General features: G+C 44.0%; 1 protein-coding gene across 1 annotated transcript in view; it reads right to left on the reverse strand.

Annotated features, from left to right (window-relative positions):
- Positions 1 to 1,866: 1,866 nt before the first annotated feature.
- DTL (denticleless E3 ubiquitin protein ligase homolog) overlaps positions 1,867 to 21,834 on the reverse strand; it is a 30,689-nt gene continuing 10,721 nt past the window's right edge. Inside the window, exons 11-15 of the mRNA XM_083494384.1 lie at positions 21,167 to 21,279; positions 12,575 to 12,664; positions 9,890 to 10,025; positions 3,868 to 4,664; positions 1,867 to 2,466 (exon numbers count right to left, since the gene is read on the reverse strand). Of these exons, the coding sequence (XP_083350510.1) occupies positions 2,398 to 2,466; positions 3,868 to 4,664; positions 9,890 to 10,025; positions 12,575 to 12,664; positions 21,167 to 21,279 (1,205 nt within the window). The 3' untranslated portion in view covers positions 1,867 to 2,397. The remainder of the gene's footprint in view (positions 2,467 to 3,867; positions 4,665 to 9,889; positions 10,026 to 12,574; positions 12,665 to 21,166; positions 21,280 to 21,834) is intronic.

Raw genomic sequence — 21,834 nt, forward strand, 5'->3', positions numbered from 1 at the left:
GTTAGTGTTTAAAGCCCTAAATCGCTCAGCTTTGACGACTCAGGCTCCAAATAGCTGAAATGCTGCCTCCTTCCTTACAGACATCCTTGGGTGTTAAGATCGGCAGAAGGGGCCCTCTTGGTTGTTCTACTGCCCTCAGAAGCGGAGGGTGTGGTGGCCTGGAAAAAGGCCTTCTCTGCGGCAGCTCCAAAGTTGCAGAATTTCTTCTCCACAGAGGTGTGTCTGGCACCTTCACAAAAACATTTCACTGAATGCTGAAGACATACCTCTTTAGCCTGGCATTTGACACACCGGCTCCCTCGGCCAGTAAAGCGAGATGAGCGCTGCAACCCCAGAGTCATCCTTGACTGGACCTAACGGTCAGGGGTCCCTTTACCTTTTAGATGAGTGTAAGACACCAGAGATTTGTGTAAGTTGTTTTAAACGGATTTTAACATTGTGTCTTAGTTGTTGTAACCTGTCTTGGGACCTAAGGGTGACTGGCAGGTTACTGATATTAATAGCAGCCCTGACAAAAATACAGTCTTCCTCAATTAGTATTGTCCCTACCAGTCAGTAGTTGTTTGTATCACTTAAGGATGGATTTACACTCACGGCCTCTTCTAGTCTCGGCCATTTGATTTGTGTCTCAGCTCTCAGGTGCCTTCTCCTTTCAGAAGCCCAAGTTATTTTAAGTGCTTGTCCATGGAGGACCATGCTGTTCAGGCTTCCTGGGATCTCTCTCCTAAGACAGAAAGCTCCAAATGTCACTAGTTTCCCTCCCCTACCTGTTCCTATCTGTTTTCCCCCTCGTACTAGCCAGAGATGCTTGAGAAAATATGAAGGCATGCATTGTCCCCTTAAATCAATTTTCTATTCTAGGAACTGTACTTGGAAGGTTCTGAAAAGAACCATTCAGTGATTAAGATTACCAACAAAGGCATACTTACCTTTGGCCACTCACAACTGACATTTTCCTGGATAAACCAGACTGATTTTCAGTGCGTGCAGTCTATGGCTTGTGTTCAGCCACTATAATAGCCTTGGTATCCAGTCTTAGTCCTTGACCCCTTGATCACAGTGAACGCTTCTCCTTCTATTATCCTTGGAACAGGAGTTTCAATCCTTCTGTTTTTGTCATTTCTTCCCTTGGGTGGTTCAATTCCCTACCATTTACATTTGAACTTTCCCTGGAATACATAGGCCTCATTATTACAGCCTGGGAGATTCCTCCCACCAGTTCCCATTCCTTATACAGCAACAGTAATATTCCTTATCTCTACCTAGATTTGTCCCTATCATAGAAACTAGTAGAGTAGAAGATGCTAGGTCCAGGAAAGGTGGAGCATTGAAGGCTGTGCACACATTTTACTTGAACTAACCATTTTAATCTCTGCAACTATGTCGCTCTAGCAATTGAACTACACAACTATTTCGTTCTTTGACCCCAATTTGGACATCTGTAACAAATGAATTTCTCTTGCATCTAACTGGGACTCAGGGGTTTTTGCTAATTCATCCTAGTAACTTTCTTACAGGACATGACTCTGAGCTCAGGGTCCTGAAGTTATTTTTGAGATGTCCACTTCATGTATTTTGTAAATATCTGCTGTTGTGCAACCAAGCAATCTATAAATCTATAAATTTTGTTAAAAGAAAATAAAAACAGAGGGCTGAGAAAAGAAGTGAGTCTTTCACATGTCAGGGTGTTAGGCTTTCTGCCTCACTTCTCTGAACTATGGTGACAATAATGCTGTCACTTAGGCATTCCTTCAAATGACGCTTCAAGGCATGGGTGAAGTATTTTCCCCAGTACTGTATTAAATGTTTTTTCCTCCTCCCATTCATATGAACTCCATTAGAAAAGAAGGGAAAAGTAGCCAAGGATGTTAAGAAACTCTGCATTCATATAAAACAAGTCACATTTGCACTGTTGCAACAATGGAAGAATGAGCAGCACAAAATATAGATGTTTCTTTCAATGGGAGTCAGAGGCTCAGCTAAGTATCTAATTTTACTATTAAAGGCAGGGTGCTAATGTTGTACTTGAAACCTCCTTCCATTGAAAGCAGTATGCCAGACATGGCAAAACATATTTCCAACAAAGAAATACAAAGGATTTGAGAAAAAGGTTGGTAGAAACATTACAATTAAAAACACACACACCACAGTTTATATTTTAAAATCTATCTGTTCCTATACATTAATTGAGCAGATATCCCCCCTTAGCTGGTGGATTAACTAATTAAATGCAATAAATGGATAACAGGTTTTATAAATTTTTTTAAAAAATAAATCAGGAAGTTAATTTTATTAAGGTCCAAAGACAACAGTGTCTTTCAATGGGTGGCACAAATCCACTCACAGTAATATCAAGTATGCTACAACATTACAGAAAGTCTAGAAGAATGTTACTCCTCAGTTTTTCTGCAATTTTCGCTCAAAGTATGTGCAAATCTTCCTCATGGGAACCAAAGTAGCTACGCCCTGCGAGGGGAAAAGAAAGGCAGAGTTATGTATCAGGTCAGACACACTTATACACATTGGATATGTATTTATTTATTTTTTTAAAAAAATATCCTCTCTAAAGCCATTCTAGACCAGAAATTTGAATCCTAATAATGAACTTCCTCAGGATCCTCATGTACCCAAAACAGCGCCATTAATGCTGAGGTATCAGCAGTCTCTGGGGAACCCCAAGTTTTGCAGAAGTACCAAAAGTACCAAGTACCAAGTACTTATTTTATAATACTTTTGTCTCATTCCTCTCCGCACAACAAAGTTCTCAAACTGGCACAATGTGGTTGTCCCCCACAGCAGAAAACATAGTTGTGCATGGATGTGAACCCAGACGCTATCAAGCATCATGTCAAGTCTTACACCTTACTGGCTCTTGAGAAGACAACAAACCGCAGAATGCAAGCCTTGCAGTCCATAAGTATCAAATTGATGCTGCTGAGCAAGGACAGAACCCCCTTCTTCTCTCAAGGAAAGGGCAGCCCTGAGTTACCCACTCATCATCTGAGTGAGGTAGTGTCATCCTCACTGCAACTCTCAGAGTGCAGGATCTGCACTATGAAGTACCACTGCCTTCCAGAAAACATAACCAGAGAAATTAAGCAAGGTGAAGTTAGCTACCCATGGAGCAAGAGAACCCCAGTTCTGTCCTGGTCTCCAAAAAATGGCAAATACGTTTCCCATAACCCCAAAGCAAAGTGTCCTTCCTATCACGGAATGGAATGCAGCAGTCCTGTTATAAATGTTTCCATCCCCATTACACAGCTAAGCTCCACTTCCTTGTATCTATTGCTGCAGCTTTGCCTGCTGTGACAGAGCAGGAAAAGAAACTCAGATAACAATGGATGATTTGCTTCCCGGTGCTGTTTCCCGCTGTCAGCAACAACCCTCATCAAAGCCTTTAAAATGGGATTGAAGGGAAGGCAGAAAACGCTTAAAAATGCTCAAGCCACTCTGAGCAATAGAACAGGGTGGGGTAAACATTCACATAAATGGGCTGCCCTACTTCATCTGTGCCTGGCATGTCCTAGTAAAAGGTAAAGGGACCCCTGACTATTAGGTCCAGTCGTGACCGACTCTGGGGTTGCGGCGCTCATCTCGCTTTATTGGCCGAGGGAGCTGGCGTACAGCTTCCGGGTCATGTGGCCAGCATGACTAAGCCGCTTCTGGCGAACCAAAGCAGTGCCAAAATTTTTTGAAAGGGGGAAACCTCCAAAAATAGAACACACATACATAAATTAAACATTGGGTGTGGCATGTAACAAGTGGAGTATCTGAGGGACTGCAGGGTCTCCTCAGGCACCACACACGGGGAACCCCAGAAATAAACTCAAACATCAAAGATGTTGTAGCCACGTTAAATGTACTTACAGGCCCTGGTGACACAATTCCTGTCCCAGATTCCTGTCGCCTCGTGCTCAGATTCCGCAACAGCTGGGAGCTGCAGCCAGACCCATTTGGACAAGTAGGCTTGTTATTCCGTAGCTTGTCCCCTAAAGCAGACAGCCAGTTTCTTTTGTCTGGAGAACCGTTCTCCTTGTCAGCCATTTTCCCACAAAGGGTCTTGAGAGGAAGCGAAAGGTTTGAGAAGCTTGCAGGGGAACAAGGATTTCCAGGTGGGGAAGGCCCTTCCAGGCTTTCAGCGGCCTGAGCTTGACCACTGAGGGTCAGGCAGCCTTCCCCTTCTAAGTCTGCTTCCAAAGTGTCCTGCTGTGGCCTGGATTTTTTAGGTGCCGGGTGAAGATCAGTCACGCAGTTGCAGGTTCTTAGGCACTTGGCAGGTCCTTCCTTGCTGGAGTCTAGCCTCCTCTTGGCTCGCACCTCGCACCTCAGATGTGACGATTCAGAAGTGGCGAGGACCTGAGAAATCTCTGCTGCGGCTTTCACATGGGAAGATACATTTGGAGTCTTGGTAACCCACTGCCGAATGGACATAACTGAAGGAGGAGGTGGCTTGGGCATTGTGTCTGTAGCGGTTTCCTTCTGCCTTGTTGGAGTGTAGGCCAATGTGGCTGGAGGTTTGGCCGATGACGATGTTGGTGTGCTGGAGGGAAGAGGAAGATCTCCGGTGTAAGCTGGAGCGCACACTGCAGGCTGCGGCGAAGAAATAGGGGGGCTGCCCGTCAGAGAGGCTTTAGCAGGAGTCCCTTGGCTTCTGCTTTGAGTTCCTGAAGGTAAAACACAAAGCCCAGATGAGGACAAAGCATCCCAAGTGTGAAGAAAGCAAGGGCACAATCAGGACATACTAGCATTCCACATAGTCAAGGGGTCTCTCACTGCAAACTTTGGAGGATTGCAGCCTAAAATTATGGATGTGTGTGCAAGTAAAACAAACACTGAAGCAAGACTCATCTTCTTGAAGGATTCAAATACTTGTACGGCACCCTGCCTCCCAGCTTATAGCTCTGAAGTGAGAGGGAAGAAGAGCTTGCTCTATATTGCCGTCAGTTTAATAGTCTCTGCACAGCCGCAGCTTGTGCCAATCACTAGCTGGATGCACGTTTTATTCAAATAAAATAGTACCTGGTTAAGGCAACAGTGAATCGGAGTGCAAATAACTATTGTGTGCACATAGCACATGTTTGGTGTTCAAAAAGCCAAAGTATGTAGGAAGTCTGCCTATGTCTGCACGATCCTTGCACTTCCTTTCCCATTCCTGAGCTGAATAAAGAATAAGGTATCACATTTTTTTCCTAACAAGAGCCAACTTTTTGACTGTAAATATCCAGCACGGACATCACTTGCAGTTTTCAAGCTGGGAGATTTAACAACTACTTCTGTATCAATAGGAAGTTGTTTTTTTAAAAGTAGGTTTCCTAAGAGGACAATGATGTATGCGTGTGTACACGAGATACACACAGCACGAAAGAACTGGCACATACCCTCCTATTGTTCTGCAAGTTTCCTGCGAGTGAATTCTATGTTGGCAAAACAATCCCTTTCTTCCATTTCTCTGGGTTGAAAGAAGCCATTTGTGAAGGTGAAAAAATCAGTCCCCGGTCAAAAGCAGTATCTGGGATACCCTCTCTTGTGGGTCTGGCACAGTGGTTCTTGCATACCTTTTGGGTTTGTTAGGTTTTTTTTAGACAAACTCATGGGATTTGGGATAGAATTGAAAAACGTCTGGTCCCCAAGATCAAGATATTAGGTCTGGTGCCAATAATTTGCTACACAGCTACAGACCCATACAAAATTGCTTTAGTACATCAATTGGATCTTCATGAATCGTAGTGGTTATTAATAGTTTGAGGTTCTAGCTCATTTACTTGTAAAACTAAGCTGAGCAGAAAGGCAAGGACTGCAAAGCCTCTCAATTCAGACAGAAACAGCAGCAACTGCAATTGTTCAGGGCAAATCCCTACAAGCTCCCTGCTCTTTTGCACATGCCACACTCCAACTTGCTATTCTGAACCTAGGGCATGCGAATGTCCTCTTTTATCCTCTCCACTAATGCCCCCTTTTTCTGCAAATACAAGTAAGGAAGAAGAACACTGTCCTGAATAATTTGCCACACTATTTCTATTTGCTCTGAATGGACTGTAGGGCAGGAAAAGTCAAGTCATAATTTAGTGGCCTGGACTGAATGCATATCCTTCCTGTTACCTCCACAGAGTAGGGATCTGTCTTGCAATCACCCTGTTAAGTGTCAAGCACACTGACAACAGTACAATAAATAGCATAAACCCATCTGGTAATTCTGTTCACAGTAGGATTTCTGGATTTGAGATTACAGTTTAGCAACTAAAATTGTATCTGCCACTGCAGTCCCATGGATGGGCAGGATACAACCCAAGGAGGTGCTTAGGGCTGCGGACAAAGCCCAGAAGTACCGATTTTACTCAGGAAACTTTTGGGGTGGGGATGGAGGTTGTATAAACCTTAGCTCTGAAACACTAGTTCAGCACTACATAGCTAGAATTCCTCTTAATCCAAATATTTGTATGCCCTACCCAGAGGATTTAGATAAAGATGGTTTTATTATTATTTATACAAGCCAGGTTGAACCAGGAAACTCCATTTGTTTACATTCCTTGTGCTGCATTGTCCTAGAACAGTAATAGACACATGCACACCCCTTCCCAAACATAGCTTGGCCAGGTAAATGAGCTTTAAAGATAACTGTAAACATACAGCTGCTGCTGCTGCTGCCGCCACGATTGCATCTCACAGCTGCCCAGAATTTGATGGCTTCCAGATGTTGGACTCCAATTCCCATCAATCCCAGCCAGCATGGCCAACGATCAGGGGTGATGTGAGTTCAGCAACATCTGGAGGGCCACAGGTTCCCCACCACTGCTGTGAAGAATAGCACTGCCATGAAGAATAGGAGCTCTTTAACTTTTAACCATTTCATTAATCTTGTAAGCCGGTGGTTCCCAATTAGCTAAGTACTGCAGACCCCCTGTTTTTTCAAAAGACAAGCCATGGACTTCTGAAAAAGTTGAGAGCCAGTGTGGTGTAGTGGTTAAGAGCAGTGGACTTGTAATCTGGTGAACTGGGTTTGATTCCCCGCTCCTCCACATGCAGCTGCTGGGTGACCTTGGGCTAGTCACACTTCTCTGAAGTCTCTCAGCCTCACTCACCTCACAGAGTGTTTGTTGTGGGGGAGGAAGGGAAAGGAGAATGTTAGCTGCTTTGAGACTCCTTAGGGTAGTGATAAAGCAGGATATCAAATCCAAACTCTTCTTCTTCTTCTTCTTCTTGATATCTCTGTGGTAGTTTTTGTTATGTGAATTGTGCTACCATACCCTCCAATGTGTTCCAGCACACAACTGGCCTGCACTCCTGCATGTGACCCACACAAGAGCACAGTCCCCCCAAATGGGATGTCTTGGACAGCTGGTGGTTATGTGCCACGGACCCCCTGGGAGGATTACACAGATCCCCAATTGGGAACCACTGCTGTAAGACATTTGCACCCCAGCAGGGCATCTTTCCCACAATTCGGCAATGCATGCATGCATGCTTATTTATTTATTTAACTTTACTTTTTCATTGGAAAAGAAAACCAAACACTACTTTTCCTTCAGAGCAGGTACCTCTTTCAGGAATTTTTTTATTTATGAGTTGCTAAGAGGACTCTAGCCAGCTCCTTCTGTTTCCTTTCTGTAGATATCACCAATCTTTTTAGCAACTGGGAAAACTACTCCAAAAGCTTTTATTTTTAAATGGTGGAATAGAGGGAAAGAGCTCTCCCTGCCCTCTGGGTAAGAATATAACACAAAAGCAGCCCAGCTGGATTAGACAAAGTGTCCACCTAGCCTGGCATTATTTCCCTCAGAGATACAGGTCCAAAGAAGACTTCACAGGGCATGAGCATGAGGGTTCCACCCCCCCAACCCTATGTTCCCAGCATCTGACATTCCGAGGTATACTGCTTCCAGACATCAGGCTCCATTAAGGCTTATGGTTAATAATTATGACCAAAGCTCCTCTATGTCTTACTCCAGCCCATTTTAAAGTCCTCTAATCTAGTGGCCATTATGTTTTGTGGCAGTGAATTACACATGGTAATCATGCATTTCTAGTCTCCTGAGCCTAGAGCCCATCAATTTCATCAGCTGACCTTGGAGTTCTCGTTTTATGGAGGCAGAAACTTTTCTCCTTATTGACTCATTCTATTCCTCATTATGCACATGCAGCTTCCAGGTCGCCTCCCCCACTCCAAATCCTAGCCTTTCCTCAAAGAAAATGTGCCTTATCCCTTTGGCAATCTGGGCTGCCCCTTTTTCAGTGATATCCACAGAGCGAGCATGCATGTGATAGGTGCACTTCACTCTACAGTATGCAGTTGAATTTCTGGTATTTTTGTTTATTGACATCTATTATACAATTCTTATGGAATTAGGGTGTGTGGCTATCTTAGCCACAAGATGGCTGCTAAGTCACTCCTCAGGATGAAAAGCTTTCTAACTACACATTGGGAACAGAGAAAGAATGATCCGAACACCATGAAGAGATCAGCAGCACAGGATGCTGCAACTACATCTGAACTGAAGGAAGAAGAATGTCTTGGCACATCTCAAGAGACCTGAACTTTTGCTTTTGTTTCAGTTTACTAACTTTACTTTCTTTGCTTAAAATAGACTGTGTGTGAATGGACTGTATGCTTGTACCTGTAAGTGTATGGTTGTAAATGAGACTATGGAGAACATATTATGAGAGAGGCTTTATGCCTCAAGCAGAAAGGCAGCCTGTTTCCCTATTACTGTGAAATCCCAGGGCAGGGAGCATGATCCAGAGTATTGTTGTTTTAAACTGTACCATAGGATCAGTCTATCACCAATAATAAATGTTGTGCTAGCAAGTGGTCTATGCCACTGTCTTATGCCTTGGTGAGTAAGTGTGAATTGTGTGATTCAATCACAATCCACTGAAACAGTTTTACCACGTTGGTGGTTCTTTTTCTTCTTTGTTATTGAGTTGTGGGAAGAAAGGGATAGGGGGGAAGAGTGTTTCCATGGGTATGCTTCAACAATTGTGAAGTGACAGATTACTGAATTTTCCACATGATCACAAAACAATAAAACTGTATTTTTTGGAGGAATATTAAATAATCTAGAACCAATTGTTTGTGGGATAACATGCTGAAGTTTATAATTAAAGGTTAAAACCATAGAGCAGTGATAGCCAAACTTGGCCCTCCAGCTGTTTTGCAACTACAATTCCCATCATCCCTAACCACTCGTCCTGTTAGCTAGGTGGGAAGGAAGGCTGCCTGATTATGACTGATGAGCTTCAGTAATTTTCAGTTGTCTCAAGTGGGCCCTGGGAGCACAATGTCTGAGAACCTCTGGACTACGCAATACAACCAATTGTAACTTTTCTTTATTTGCATAATTCACAGAGAATCCTTAAAAGATAGATAAGAAAAAAATATTCTTGATTTCAGGGCCAACATAATCAGCTCCAGGTGACCTGCTTACTGCATTAACTTGCAGAGCTGTTTGAATGCTTCCACTTCTTACAAATCTGTAGCAAGATTGGGTTTTACCATGCCTTTAAATGCTGTTTTAAGCTGGTAATCACCGAGCCACAATTTTGCCACATGCCTGCAATGCTTTTTGGCATTCAACCTGTTACCTTGAATACACACGTTCATATTCTGTGGCAGCTGTATTCTCTCAGCTGCACATCAAACTGATAACCTGAATTAGGCTTATGTACTTTTAATTACTAGTCTTCCATGAGCTATGCAGTGGGGTGGAAAAAATCATCTTCCGGCTACACAGGTATCTCACACACTGACAAGACATCAGTTTCATATAGCTGTTGCGAAAACCGTTCTTGAACCTAATTTATGCTATGCCTCTGCTTTATTAAAGAAATTGCCCCGAAGCTACAAATCTACTGCACAGGAGAGAACATTTGTCAGCGTCTCGGAAGTTCTTACCTGTTCCACTTTGTTCTCCGACTTTCTTCTGGCAGGCCCAACCCACCAAGCTGCTTTTGTCTAGACAGTTCTCTTCTTTGGTTCCTCGCTTTAAGCGCCAAATCTTGATGGTGTTGTCGTCTGAACATGTGGAAATCTGCAAAAGAGCACAGGGAGCCATCTGAGAAATGCCACACTTCACAAACAAGGGAAGATATTGACTCGCTAACAAACAGTGGAAGAGTGGCGAGTTTTGGGAATGGTAAATGTGTCAGAAAAGGGACTTGCAGCTATCCTGCTACATTGAGAACCTCAGGCTCTCTCTTTATTAGGATGTAATGCTATGTCATTTCAGATTAGAGCCTGGCAGAATTATGAGTCAGTAATTTTTTTTTAAAACCACCTGTCTTATTAAGTTTAAATCAATAGATTTCTATACCGCCTCTTAAATAAATTTCAGAGCTGTTTATGGAATTAAAATATAATAAAACATAGCAAGAGAAAAAAGGTATGAAATGGGCCTTTAGGCTATAACATCTGGTTCCAATAATTGCCAAATAGGTCTCTATGCTACCAAGATGAGATGCTGGCTGTAGTTTTTGCATTTTCTGCTGCTGCTTTTTATAGATTATGTTTTATGCTGTTGTTTCATTCTGTAAATCCATTTTTTAAAATGTTTTATTGTTTTAACAGTGATGTTGTTAGCTGTCTTTGACAATCTATTGGAATGGTGAGATATTCAGTTTTGAAACCTGTAACTTTGTAAATGATGAAATATTAAAAACCTTATTGGGGAAAGAATTCCACAAAGAGGTACTAGCTCTTCAGTTGACAGGATTTATTAATCCACTCTTGAGCTTACAAATCAAACACACACACACAAAACAAACAAGGGAGATAGCCCCTGTCTTTAGGCTTACAATCTTGACAAGACACATCACAAGAGGAAAAGGGATTGGGAGAAATGAAGAACTAAGCAAACACGTCTTCCATGTACAAGAACATGTGAGAATAAAAAAAGGGTTTGCCTGGTGCAAAGATAACCTTGCCAGAGAAGGCCTTAAAAATAAATAAAATTATTGTTATTAAAAAATGTCTTAGTTTACAAAAGTATGTGCATTGTCTCTTTTTTCAAGTTGTGTTTTCTACAGATCAATTACATTTGTTGTGAGACATTAGTGTTGTATATAGTAGAAGGCTGGGGAAGATAAGAGGGGGTTGGGATGGTAAAACGTATATTCTTTTACTTAGTGCAGTGTTTCCCAACCGGTGTTCCGCGGCACACTAGTGTGCCGCGAGACGTTGCCTGGTGTGCCGTGGGAGGGAGGTGGGCGAGTCGGGCGGCGAGAGGCGGGGCGGCGAGGAGAGGCCGCCCAGCGCGGGGCTCTCGCCGTCTGCCTGCCTGGCTGCCTGCGTGGCGCTGACATCACGGGGCTGTAACGTGCCCCACATAGGCACACGCGGGGCGGCGAGCGAGCTCCCTCCCACATCCCATCGCCGCTCGCTTCGGCCGGCCTACTGGGCTGTCGCAGGCGGAAGGCCTGCGCATGCGTGAGGTTTTCGCGCCTTCGGGATTCCCTTCACGCCTTCCTCCTCCCGGGTCCTTGAGAGCGCGGGAAGCGGCAGCGTGAGACCGGCGTTGAGCCTGGTAGGTATTGCGCTTGCTAAGGCAGTCATTTGGGAAATGAAAACTTGCAAAGCAAGCAACCAGTTCAATCTGAAGTAAGTGTATGCTTAATATCCTGTATCTGAAACCTGTTCTGCCCCCTCCCCCACACTTGGTGCCATTTTCATCTACACATGCAGCAGAGTAAGTTGACCCAGAATAGTACCAATTCAGATGGCAGATGGGAGAATGACAGTGCTGAATGCTTTCCCATGTAGAACAGTCCCTGCAAATAAAAATCTAGCATATTTGGAAGAGGGATGCTAGCCTAACCATTACCTTCTATGCTGTTACTGTTTTTTTATTTTTTTTTACATAAGTAAAAAGTGACCTTTCCCCATCTGGCATAGTGGTGTGCCTTGAGATTTTTTTCATGAAACAAGTGTGCCTTTGCCCAAAAAAGGTTGGGAAACACTGACTTAGTGCATGCGTGAGATTTTATGTCAGAGTCACTTGGGTAGGTTCTCTTTCTATTTGTTTATTACATTTCCTTGGTAGTGAGAGGGATGGGGGAGCTGGGGTATGGTTGGTTGTCTTTAGTTGGTTGTAGTGAGATTTTTTTTTGCTTGTGTGTGTGTGGTGGCGGAGGAATTATTGGGTCAAGCTAGCCATACTGATTCATATGCTATTGGTGGGTTCTTGTTGTTGTCTTGTTGGGCTGTGTATGTGATAAAGGGGAGTTATACCAAAGTGAAGGCGTACTCTTCTATTTGTCCCCATGTCAGTTTCAGTCTATTGATTAGCTTTTCTAGTAAGGCACATAGTTTGATACCAGTGGCCCATGTATACACCTGACAGGTCTTTCCAGTGGTCCTTCTGAGCTCCACAAACGGTGCTCTGCAACTGAAAAAAGGTCCTTTCATCTGCCTCATCTCACAGTGGGAGAGTCAGTTGTATAGCCAAGGGCGTAAGGCTATCTGGGCAGGAGAAGCTATTTTTGCTTTGAAGCAAATGAAAAGAAATTATATTTAGGCTTTTGTTAGTGGAGTTTCTTTCAGAAGGCAGGCATAAGGAGAGACTTTGAAAACGTGGAAGCAAACCTTAGTGAAGTCAGATGGACACCAGGCAACAGAGGTGACCTCCTGCAAGTGGCCAATGAGCATCATGGGAGGAAGTTGGGGCTCAGATACCTATAGAAAGGAAGAATTGCAGAGAAAGTCAGAAAAGCGAAGACACCGGAACATCAAAACATCTAAGTATCAGAAGGGCAAACATCAGTCTGGGATATTTTCCAGCCTGGTGCTCTCTGAATGTTTTGTACTACAACTCCCGTCAGCCGCAGCCAGCAGAGCTGGGGTTGATGGGAGTTGTAGTACAAAACATGTGGAGGGCGCCAAGTTAGCAAAATCTGCTCTGTAATCCACCATTACCAAACAGTGCTGCCTTTCAAACAGTGCAAGTTTAAAAGGAAGTTGAGAAACCAGCGGCATGCCGAGGAAATGTGTGTGTGTGCACACACATACAAAATGTTAAAAGCCATCCAAATTCTGCACCTAAAGAAGCTGTACAAATCATGCAAATTTGCAAGGCCTCGCTTATTTTGCTCAGTTTGCACCAATTGTCGCACTTGTAGCGAGGGGAAAGAACGATGCAGGACACAACCTTCACTTATCAACAACTGGAAATGTAACTCAGCTGCCACATCAATTCCTGGCTTCAGAGATATCAGAAGCTGTTGGCTGCACACTTTCAAGCATATCTTATATAGTATCATAGAATTGTAGAGTTGGAAGGGGTCATGAGGGTCATCTAGTCCAACCCCACCCTCCACAATGCAGGAATCTTTCATGCAATGTGGGGTTCGAACCCACAACCCTGGGATTAAGAGTCTCATGCTCTACCGACTGAGATATCTTGTCAGCCATACATCCCATGAGCTTCTTTTAAAAATTATATATATTCCCCACCCCACCCCACAACCTGTTCAGTGTTTTAAGTAACATGATTTTAAAACAAACAAATAAGGTTGTCAGAAGTCTAAATTCTGCACTCAGAACCACCATTCCTGCTTTTTCCTTCCCCATCTTACCCTAGGACTGATATAGGGAAACCTGTGGCTTACCGGATGTTGTTGGACTATGACTCCCTTATCCCCAACCTTTAGCCATTCTGGCAGAGGGGCTGGAGGGAGTTGGAGTCTGACAACATCTGGAGTGCCATAACTTCCACATCCTAGCTCTAGAATCACAGCACACACAAACCTTGCCACATACAGAACAGGCATCATAAGCCCAGCTCATCAGTGGCGCTTACAAAATCTCCATTTCCTAACACCTTAGAGTTACAGTGGCACCTCGCAAGACGAATGCCTCGCAAGACAAAAAACTCGCTAGACAAAAGGGTTTTTTGTTTTTTGAGCTGCTTCGCAAGACGATTTTCCCTATGGGCTTGCTTCGCAAGACGGAAATGTCTTGCAAGTTTGTTTCCTTTTTCTTAACACCGTTAATACAGTTGCGACTTGACTTCGAGGAGCAACTCATAGAATGCGGTGTGGTAGCCTTTTTTGAGGTTTTTGAAGACTTTGGTGATTTTTGAAGCTTTTCCAAAACTTTCCCGACACCGTGCTTCGCAAGACGAAAAAAATCGCAAGATGACAAAACTCGCGGAACGAATTAATTTCGTCTTGCGAGGCACCACTGTATATTTTGCAGACAGCCTTGGTATGAATGACGTCTTTCAAAAAAAGACAAGCATTTTTAACCCAGGAAAAGTAATAGGGAATAAATTTAAGTGTGCAGGTACGGAAAGCTAGAAATCCATACATATGTTGGACACATCCTGTATTACATCAGCCTGGGTTGGGAAACCTGCGGTCCTCCAAATATTGCTGGACTCCCAACTCTTATCAGCTCCAACCAACATGAGAAATGCTCAGGGATGATGGGGGAGTTGGAGGCCAGCAATATTTGAAGGATCACAGCTTCTCTGTCGCTGGCATAAAGCCAAAACCCTGTACCCTGTCAAGAACCTGCAAAATTAACAGCTATGTATGAGTCACTTCAAGTGCAATCTTTTCCATTCTCAAATAATGCAGAATATCTTGGAAAAGTAAGGGGTGGCAACAAAGATTATGAGACAGGTGGCGTGGGGAGCAGGGGAGAGTAGAAAGAAGTACTGATTTTTTTCAGTCACCCTTGCACAGCCTGCTGTAACTCCAAAAAGCTCAGGGCAGCTTACCTCTGGTTCCCTGGCAGGCTCATACCCAGAGAGCTTATGGGGACAGATCTGCTTAGCTTCAGCAGCGTAGCATGTGCCTTCAGACTATCCTCTGCCCCATGTAGGGCACAGCACAAAAATCCCCACCACCTCCCAAACACACACAACTTCAGCATTCCTGCTTTTCCCTTTGAGACTCCTTGGTTGATTTACCAGGACACTTTCAAATGCTTCTGCAAATCCACAAGGCAAAGTAATTTGCTCTGATGAATTAGGCTGAAATCCTTTGGAAGCCCAATTCTGTGTTAGATTCCCTGTTGCAGTGTGCAGACAGAACGTCCATATAGAAAGCTATCTGTAAATCAGAATTCTTTTCTTGAAAGGTCAAGGCAACACCCTTCTGCTTCTCATACAGAAACAACCGGTTCTGTTTGACTGCGATGAATTCAGAAACCTCAGTAGGCCTTGTTGCTAGATTTGCTTGCTGTGAGTCAAAGGCGACTATGGGGTGTGGCCTTTATCCGCTTTCAGGGGGGCCGAGTGCCACAGCCTACCCGGGGCCTCTTCACTTGCCTGGTCCACCTCTTAGCTATGCCATGGCCTTTTGACAGGACTAATGTCATGACCAGCAGCTCCTTGCACACTGTGTGGCAGAGGAGCTTGCGTGTGTGTGTGTGTGTGTGTGTGTGTGAGAGAGAGAGAGAGAGAGAGAGAGAGGGAAGGCTCAGATGGGAAAGGGCCAGAGGAGATGTTGAAGAGTATCAGAAAGCAAGATAAAAGGTTAGTGTGTTATTTATTATTATATGAATAAAAAAACTGGGGATATAAAGGAAGGAGATAGGAAATAGGAAAGCTATTAAAAGGAGGAAGACGTGAACTTAAAGAGGCAAGGGAGTATGAATAAAAAGAAACCAGAAACTGGAGAGAGCTCAGTATGAAAGGAGAATGGGAGAAGTTTGAGGGATAAAAGGCATATGGGGGTGTGAAGGGAAAAAATATAAAAGAATGTCTTCTCTGGCGCAGCAAATACCGCCTAAAATGGGATACCTAAGTTGTACTTGGGTTGAGGAAAGTCAAGCTTTGGAACTCCTTGCCACACTGTGGTGTTCTAGCTATTTGCAAAGATGGTACTTTCCAGCTGGTTATGACAAACTCTGCCTCCACCCGCTGTCATTTTGTGACTGGCATGGACCCCTGATCACTGTTTTGCGACTGGTGGGACTCAGTAATTTCCAGCTGCCTCAACTGGTCCCTGGGGAGTGGACAGTTTGAGGACCCCTGTTCTACGGTTTCTTTCTGGAGAGACACTAAGACGGACAGAGGCCCTGGGATCTCCACTTTCTGGACCTTGAATGCCCACCCCATCCTGAAAGTGCCTTAGGTGTAAAAAAAATATTTCAGTACAGTCCTCTATGCATAACTCCTCCTGGCTATCTGTACTGACCGAGGCAGAAAACCTCCTAGCCATGCCGCAGGTGAGGAAGCAATCGGGAGAAAATGCCACGCCACCTACTCTGACTCATTAGGCCGCTAATGAATAAGGAGTAACCTAAGCTAACCTCAAGCTGCAGCAGATTCTCAGATGCTCAATTCTATTTTTCAGCCGCTCTCCTTCCCAAAGCTGTGAGTCACCGTCAGCAATGTGATATTTGACGAGGATTTGCACTGATGACTAAGCGAACTTTATTAAATTCTTCACCATGTGGGTAAATGAAGCTTTGCAAGGATGTATGAAAAGCAAAAAAAGGATGCTCTACTTTTCCTGATCTAGTTCCTCTTTATTGTTCTGGCAGCTTGAAAAGCTATCCATAAAGTTCTTAAGTAGAATAGTGAGGATTGGGGTTAAGTCAGGTGGTGCCTTTTAAAGAGGTTTTTGCCCCCTCTGAGTTTAGGTCAGCTTCTTGCCTATATATATTTAGAAAATGCCCTGTTCAAAACCCATCCTCTTTGCCAAAGGAGGCAACAACATGGAAACCAGAGCCCTTTTAAGGAGAACAGCTAAAGCTAAAGCTCTTGGTAGAGAGAGTATCTGTGTTTACATTTAGCCATTTCCCCCTTCCACAGTGTGTAGCAATATCTCACAATCCCTTATTAATGAGAGCAGGCCGAAAAAAGACATACTTCTTGCTGGGTCTGGATTCAACATTCATAAGGAATAATAATAAAAAAGCCCTAAGCAGCTGGTCCCAGTCCTAGGGATTGCATTGAGAGGTAACTGACACCTTTGAGCACATCCTTCCTTGCAAATGCTCATCTTTAGAGCAATAATCAATGCACAATGGAGCAATAAATGGATAAGCCCAGCTTTGGCTTAGCTCTACTATAGTTGGAAAACACTACCCACCCCCTGCCAGAAAGCTTGTGAAATTGCAACTACCCAGACTTTCTGTGGCCCATAAGTTCAAAACCTGTTTTATGATTTTGAATTCCCTGAATAGCCATTTTATTTGTTTTTAATATGCTTTTATACTCCTGTTTCATGCTGCACTTCTGTTTTGATGAAAATGGTTATTTTATGTTGCACAGCGCCAAGAGATTTACAAAACTTTAAGCAGCTTATAAATGCTCTTAAACCAAATAAACAAACAGACAATCCCAAATGTCAGCCTACAATTCAGGCCTGGCACGCTGGCAAGACGCTCCTGTCCAGAACAGCCAATCTCTGCATGGAAACAAATCTGCACTAATGGCGGAGCCAATTCATGTGCAGAAAAGGCAGAGTGGTGGAAGACCCCACAGCAAATACCCAGGCCCTGCAATAGACCTGGATAGGGAACATGCAGCCCTCCAGATCTGGACTGCAATTGCTGCCATCTCTGGCCACTAGCTGATGGGAGTTGGAATTCAACTTCTGGAGGGCCAAAGGTCCTTGTCCCTTGTCTAAGACATGACCAATGCTTTCACCTCCAATGGCTGCCTTCTCCCCTACCAGCTCCTGATAAGCACTCAGGCTTCTTAGAATTAATCACATTTGAAGCTGCGCTGCATGTGGGGTGCCTATAGTGGCCCATAAGGACAATGGATATTCCACAGCCTCCTCTTGCCATAGTTTTCAGCCACAACAAGTTGTGTACACAACAAAAGAAACTACCAGGATACTTTTTGTGGAGTACTGCCTTGAGGTATCCCAAATGCTGAGGTAACAATAAATCTTGCTCTTTATTACTAATGCACCTCCTTTCCTTACAGCATATTGATTACACTGCTTCCAGAGAAGGTTATGGCGATGAGGGAACTTTACCTCAGGACACTAGGTTGGAACTGGAAGCAATGATCTAACTCCTGTGTGCTCAATGAAGTGACAGACGTCTTAATAAATTTCCCTCCTATTGGACGGTCAGGTTGCAGGACAAGGAGTTGGAGGGTTGGGCCAGGTAGCCATGTAATACAAGGAGGATGGCAGGAATGTCTCTTGAGAAGTTAAGCCCATGGGTTCAGCATGCAGTGCAGACAAAAAGTGAGGCAAGTTCACCCAGGGAGTGATGGTTATTATCTCCAAGCAGTCTTACACCTGATAGGCCACAATGAAGAATGACTTGTTAGTGTCACGACTGGCTGCTTTGCTTGTGTGAACCGGCCTCAACTCCAAGACTTAGCTCAGAGAAATGGCCAATGGCTCAGTGGTAGAATGCATGTTTTGCGTGCGCAAGATGCCAGACCTAATTCCTAGACTGTTCAGGTAGGTTTGGGGGGAAATCCCTACCCTAAAGAGCCACTGCCAGCCTGTGTTGACAGTACCAAGCAACATGGACCACCGTAAGACTTGGTGAGAGGTGGCCCCCTATGCTCCTTTGAAGGTGGAAGAGGTTATTGCTTTGCGCAGAGACAACAGCTAATGAATAATGGTTTTTCAGTACCTAACAAGCAAGGCAATGTATAGTACATAACTTAAGATTAACAGAACACAAAACTGTATCTGCAAGATAATAATCTAAATAAACATATACTTGAGGTAAAGTAAGGAGGAGGAACATAAGGGAAGGACAATTAAAGGACACCAGTTCAAATCTCAGTGGAACAGAGAAGACTGGTAGATAACGGAGTATTTCAACTTTCAAAAAGGCTTTGACAGAAGTCTCTCAACCAAAGGTTCCTAAGGAAACTCTGCAATCATGGGGTAAAAGGATAAATCCTCTTATGGGCCAGAAACTGGATAAAAAGCAGGAAGTGGAGAACAGAAATAAATTGACAACTCTCACAACGGAGGGATGCAAGAAGGGAGATTCCCCCAAGGATCTCTGTTGGAACTGCTGCTTTTTAACTTGCCAAGAGAGAGAGACAGAAAAAGTATGAGACAAGAGATCTATTGTTTGGTCCAGCTAAGGATCTGGAATCAGGAGGCATATAAAGAGGGATTAAAGAAGACAGACAGGAGCAACAGAGCACAAACTTTTTTTTATACAACAACAACAATGGAACTTTACAGTGAACTGAAGAGAAAGGGAGCCAGAGTAGAGAGAAGACAAGGAGAAAGGTGGCCACATTTATGAAAAGCTGCAGAGTGGGTCTCTTCCAACTCAGAAGCTGACAACTTAAGGGCTGGACAGATTGTGTATTGAAAATACAGAAGATATACATGTTTCTGCTGTTGCTTTGCAGCAAAGGCTTGGCTCTCTTTGGGGGGGGGGCGTCTCTTGAGCTACCCGCCTTTCTGTAGTGCACTTGATCTCTGCATATGGCACAGTGACTTGGAATGCAGTGGGGAAAGGGAGGCACTGGAAGGCAGAGGATCATTCTTTGGGGCAAGGGGGTGAGGGGGATATATAGCCTTCTGTTCTTTCCAATGCTATGATTTTGGCTTCTCTGCTCAAAATAAGGAAAGGAATCATGTAGATGTCAGATGTCAATTTCATTCTTTGTTCCCCTCTCAGGATCTGACGTGTTCCTGGTGTAGAACAGTGTGGTGGGAAGGAACTTGTATCCAGTTTTTGGTAGCTGAGAGATGAATGAATCCAAGCGCTAACATTCCAGAATTTAGGACAGAAGTTTTAAGAATCACACATGAGGAAAGACCGCCCATTACACAGTTTAAAAGTGCAACCACAGATTTGTACCTGCTGTGTCCAAAGTCAACCCAAGTTGACAGGGGAAGAAGTGGTCCCTCTAGATTCTTATTCTGGACAGGGACAGCCTAATTTATGTTGTATATGATGTGGTAATCTCTGGGTTAGATTACTGCAATGTGTTCTACACAGGGCTGTCTCTGAAGACTGTTCTGAAACTTCAGCTAGTGAAGAATTTGGTGGCCAGGTTGCTCACCAGGGCAAGATGGTTTGAGCATATAACACTGATCCAATGGCACTGGGTGCCAATTAGCTTCTGGGCCCAATTCAAAGTGCTGGTATTCACCTGTAAAGCCTTAAACAGCTGAAGACTGCAATACCTCAAGGACCACCTCTTTCCATATGAATCTACCTGGACCCTGAGATCATCATCCTAGGCCCTTCTTTGTGTGCCTACTCCATGAGAGGTGCGGAAGGTGGCAACAAAAGAATAGGCCCTTTCTGCAGTGGCTTCCCACTTGTGGAATGCTCTACCCAGGGAAGTTTACCTGGCACCTTCATTATACACCTTTAGGCGCCTGGCAAAAATGTTCCTCTTTAACCAGAACTTTGGCTGATTGACACCCAATGCCCTTTTAAATGTGTTGTAGGAGTGGGAGGTGGTGGTTATTGGCTTGTTCTTGTTCTTATTATGTATTTTTTGTTTTTTTTACTTTGCAATTTTACGTTGTGAACTGCCCTGAGATCTATGGACAAAGGGCAGTATTGGATATTTAATAAGTAAAATTTAGCAGAAGACATCTCTTACTGAGTTTGTTTTACACTGGATGGGGTGGACAAAAAAAAGCCTACATAAATTAAGTGCCCTTGGGTGGAGAAATAATAATGCAAAAGCCGTTTGCATTCCTCCTCACATCATCTCAGTGTGCCAGCTAAGCTTCTCAGCTGCTAGCCGGTGCTTGGGAATTTTGCTGAAAGCTCTGGCTCAGCCACCCTAATAATGCAAAGGCCTTAACTCCCGAATACTAAGCAGCTAGGAAGGTGAAAGGTGGAGCAGGAGGAGAGGAAGAAGAGAGACAAACCTGACGAAAGAGCTTGTGAAGTGGGTAAAGTGCGGGGGGGGGGGGGAGAGAATCAAAACAATTAAACCATTAGACTCTGTTAAATATGAAGCAAGAACTTTCAGCTTGTCATAGCTGGCTGAGTAAACAGGACCAAAAGAGATTTTTTAAAGGCCTATTAAAACCAGATTAAGATCAGCAACTTGAAATAAGCAGGAGCCAGGAGCCACAAGAGAAAGTAGAAGCAGGAAGTTAGCTGTTTTCTATCAGCACTTGCATTTGGGCTTGACAGTTGTATACTCTTGGCACAGTAATGCTAGGAGCAGCCCCCCCCCCAATGATCCTGTCTCTGCCTCCTCTCCGTGTTCACTGGGTGTGGAAGAGACCAGCCACAGGGGATGGGGCTGCTTACCTTCCAGATGTAGGCATTCTGGTCACTTGAGCCGCTAATCAAGAACTGGTCATCTGGGCTGATGCTGGATTTGACATAGAAACTGGAATTTTGATGCCCACTGAAAATGGACCCTGAGATTCAACAAAGAAAACCAAACTTTCAGGATTAGTCAGTAGTTATAGACGCACAGACCAAAAGTGCATCCATTTCCTGCCAGGTCACATACACTGAGGATTAGGGCCCCTTCCGCACTACACATATAAAGCAGTATCATACCACTTTTAAACAGTCATGGCTTCCACAGAAGAATCCTATACTGCCGTTTGTTAAGGTTGCCAAGAGTTGTTAGGAGACGCCTATTCCCCTCCCAAAGCTACAGTTGGAAGAGTGGTTTAACAACCGGTCCTGCTTCCCAGGGAACTCTGGGGAATTGTAGCCCTGGATCTGAAGCTCTAGCCATCCCTGACTATTGGCAGTGCTGGCTGGGGCTGATCGGAGTTCAACATCTGGAGGGCACCAGGTTGGGGAGGCTGCTAGATCCTCTTATCCGCTGAAGAAACATCCCTTTGCAATAAAATATGAGAGGTCAAATAATACTCCCAGCAGTCTTTCGTCAACCCTTCATAATACTTTGCACCATTTAGTAAAATTTGAGCAACCGACTTCAGAAGCGAAAGTATTAGAAA

This window comes from Podarcis liolepis, assembly GCF_965112155.1.
Source record: "Podarcis liolepis genome assembly, chromosome: 3".
In the NCBI taxonomy this organism is placed as follows: domain Eukaryota; kingdom Metazoa; phylum Chordata; class Lepidosauria; order Squamata; family Lacertidae; genus Podarcis; species Podarcis liolepis.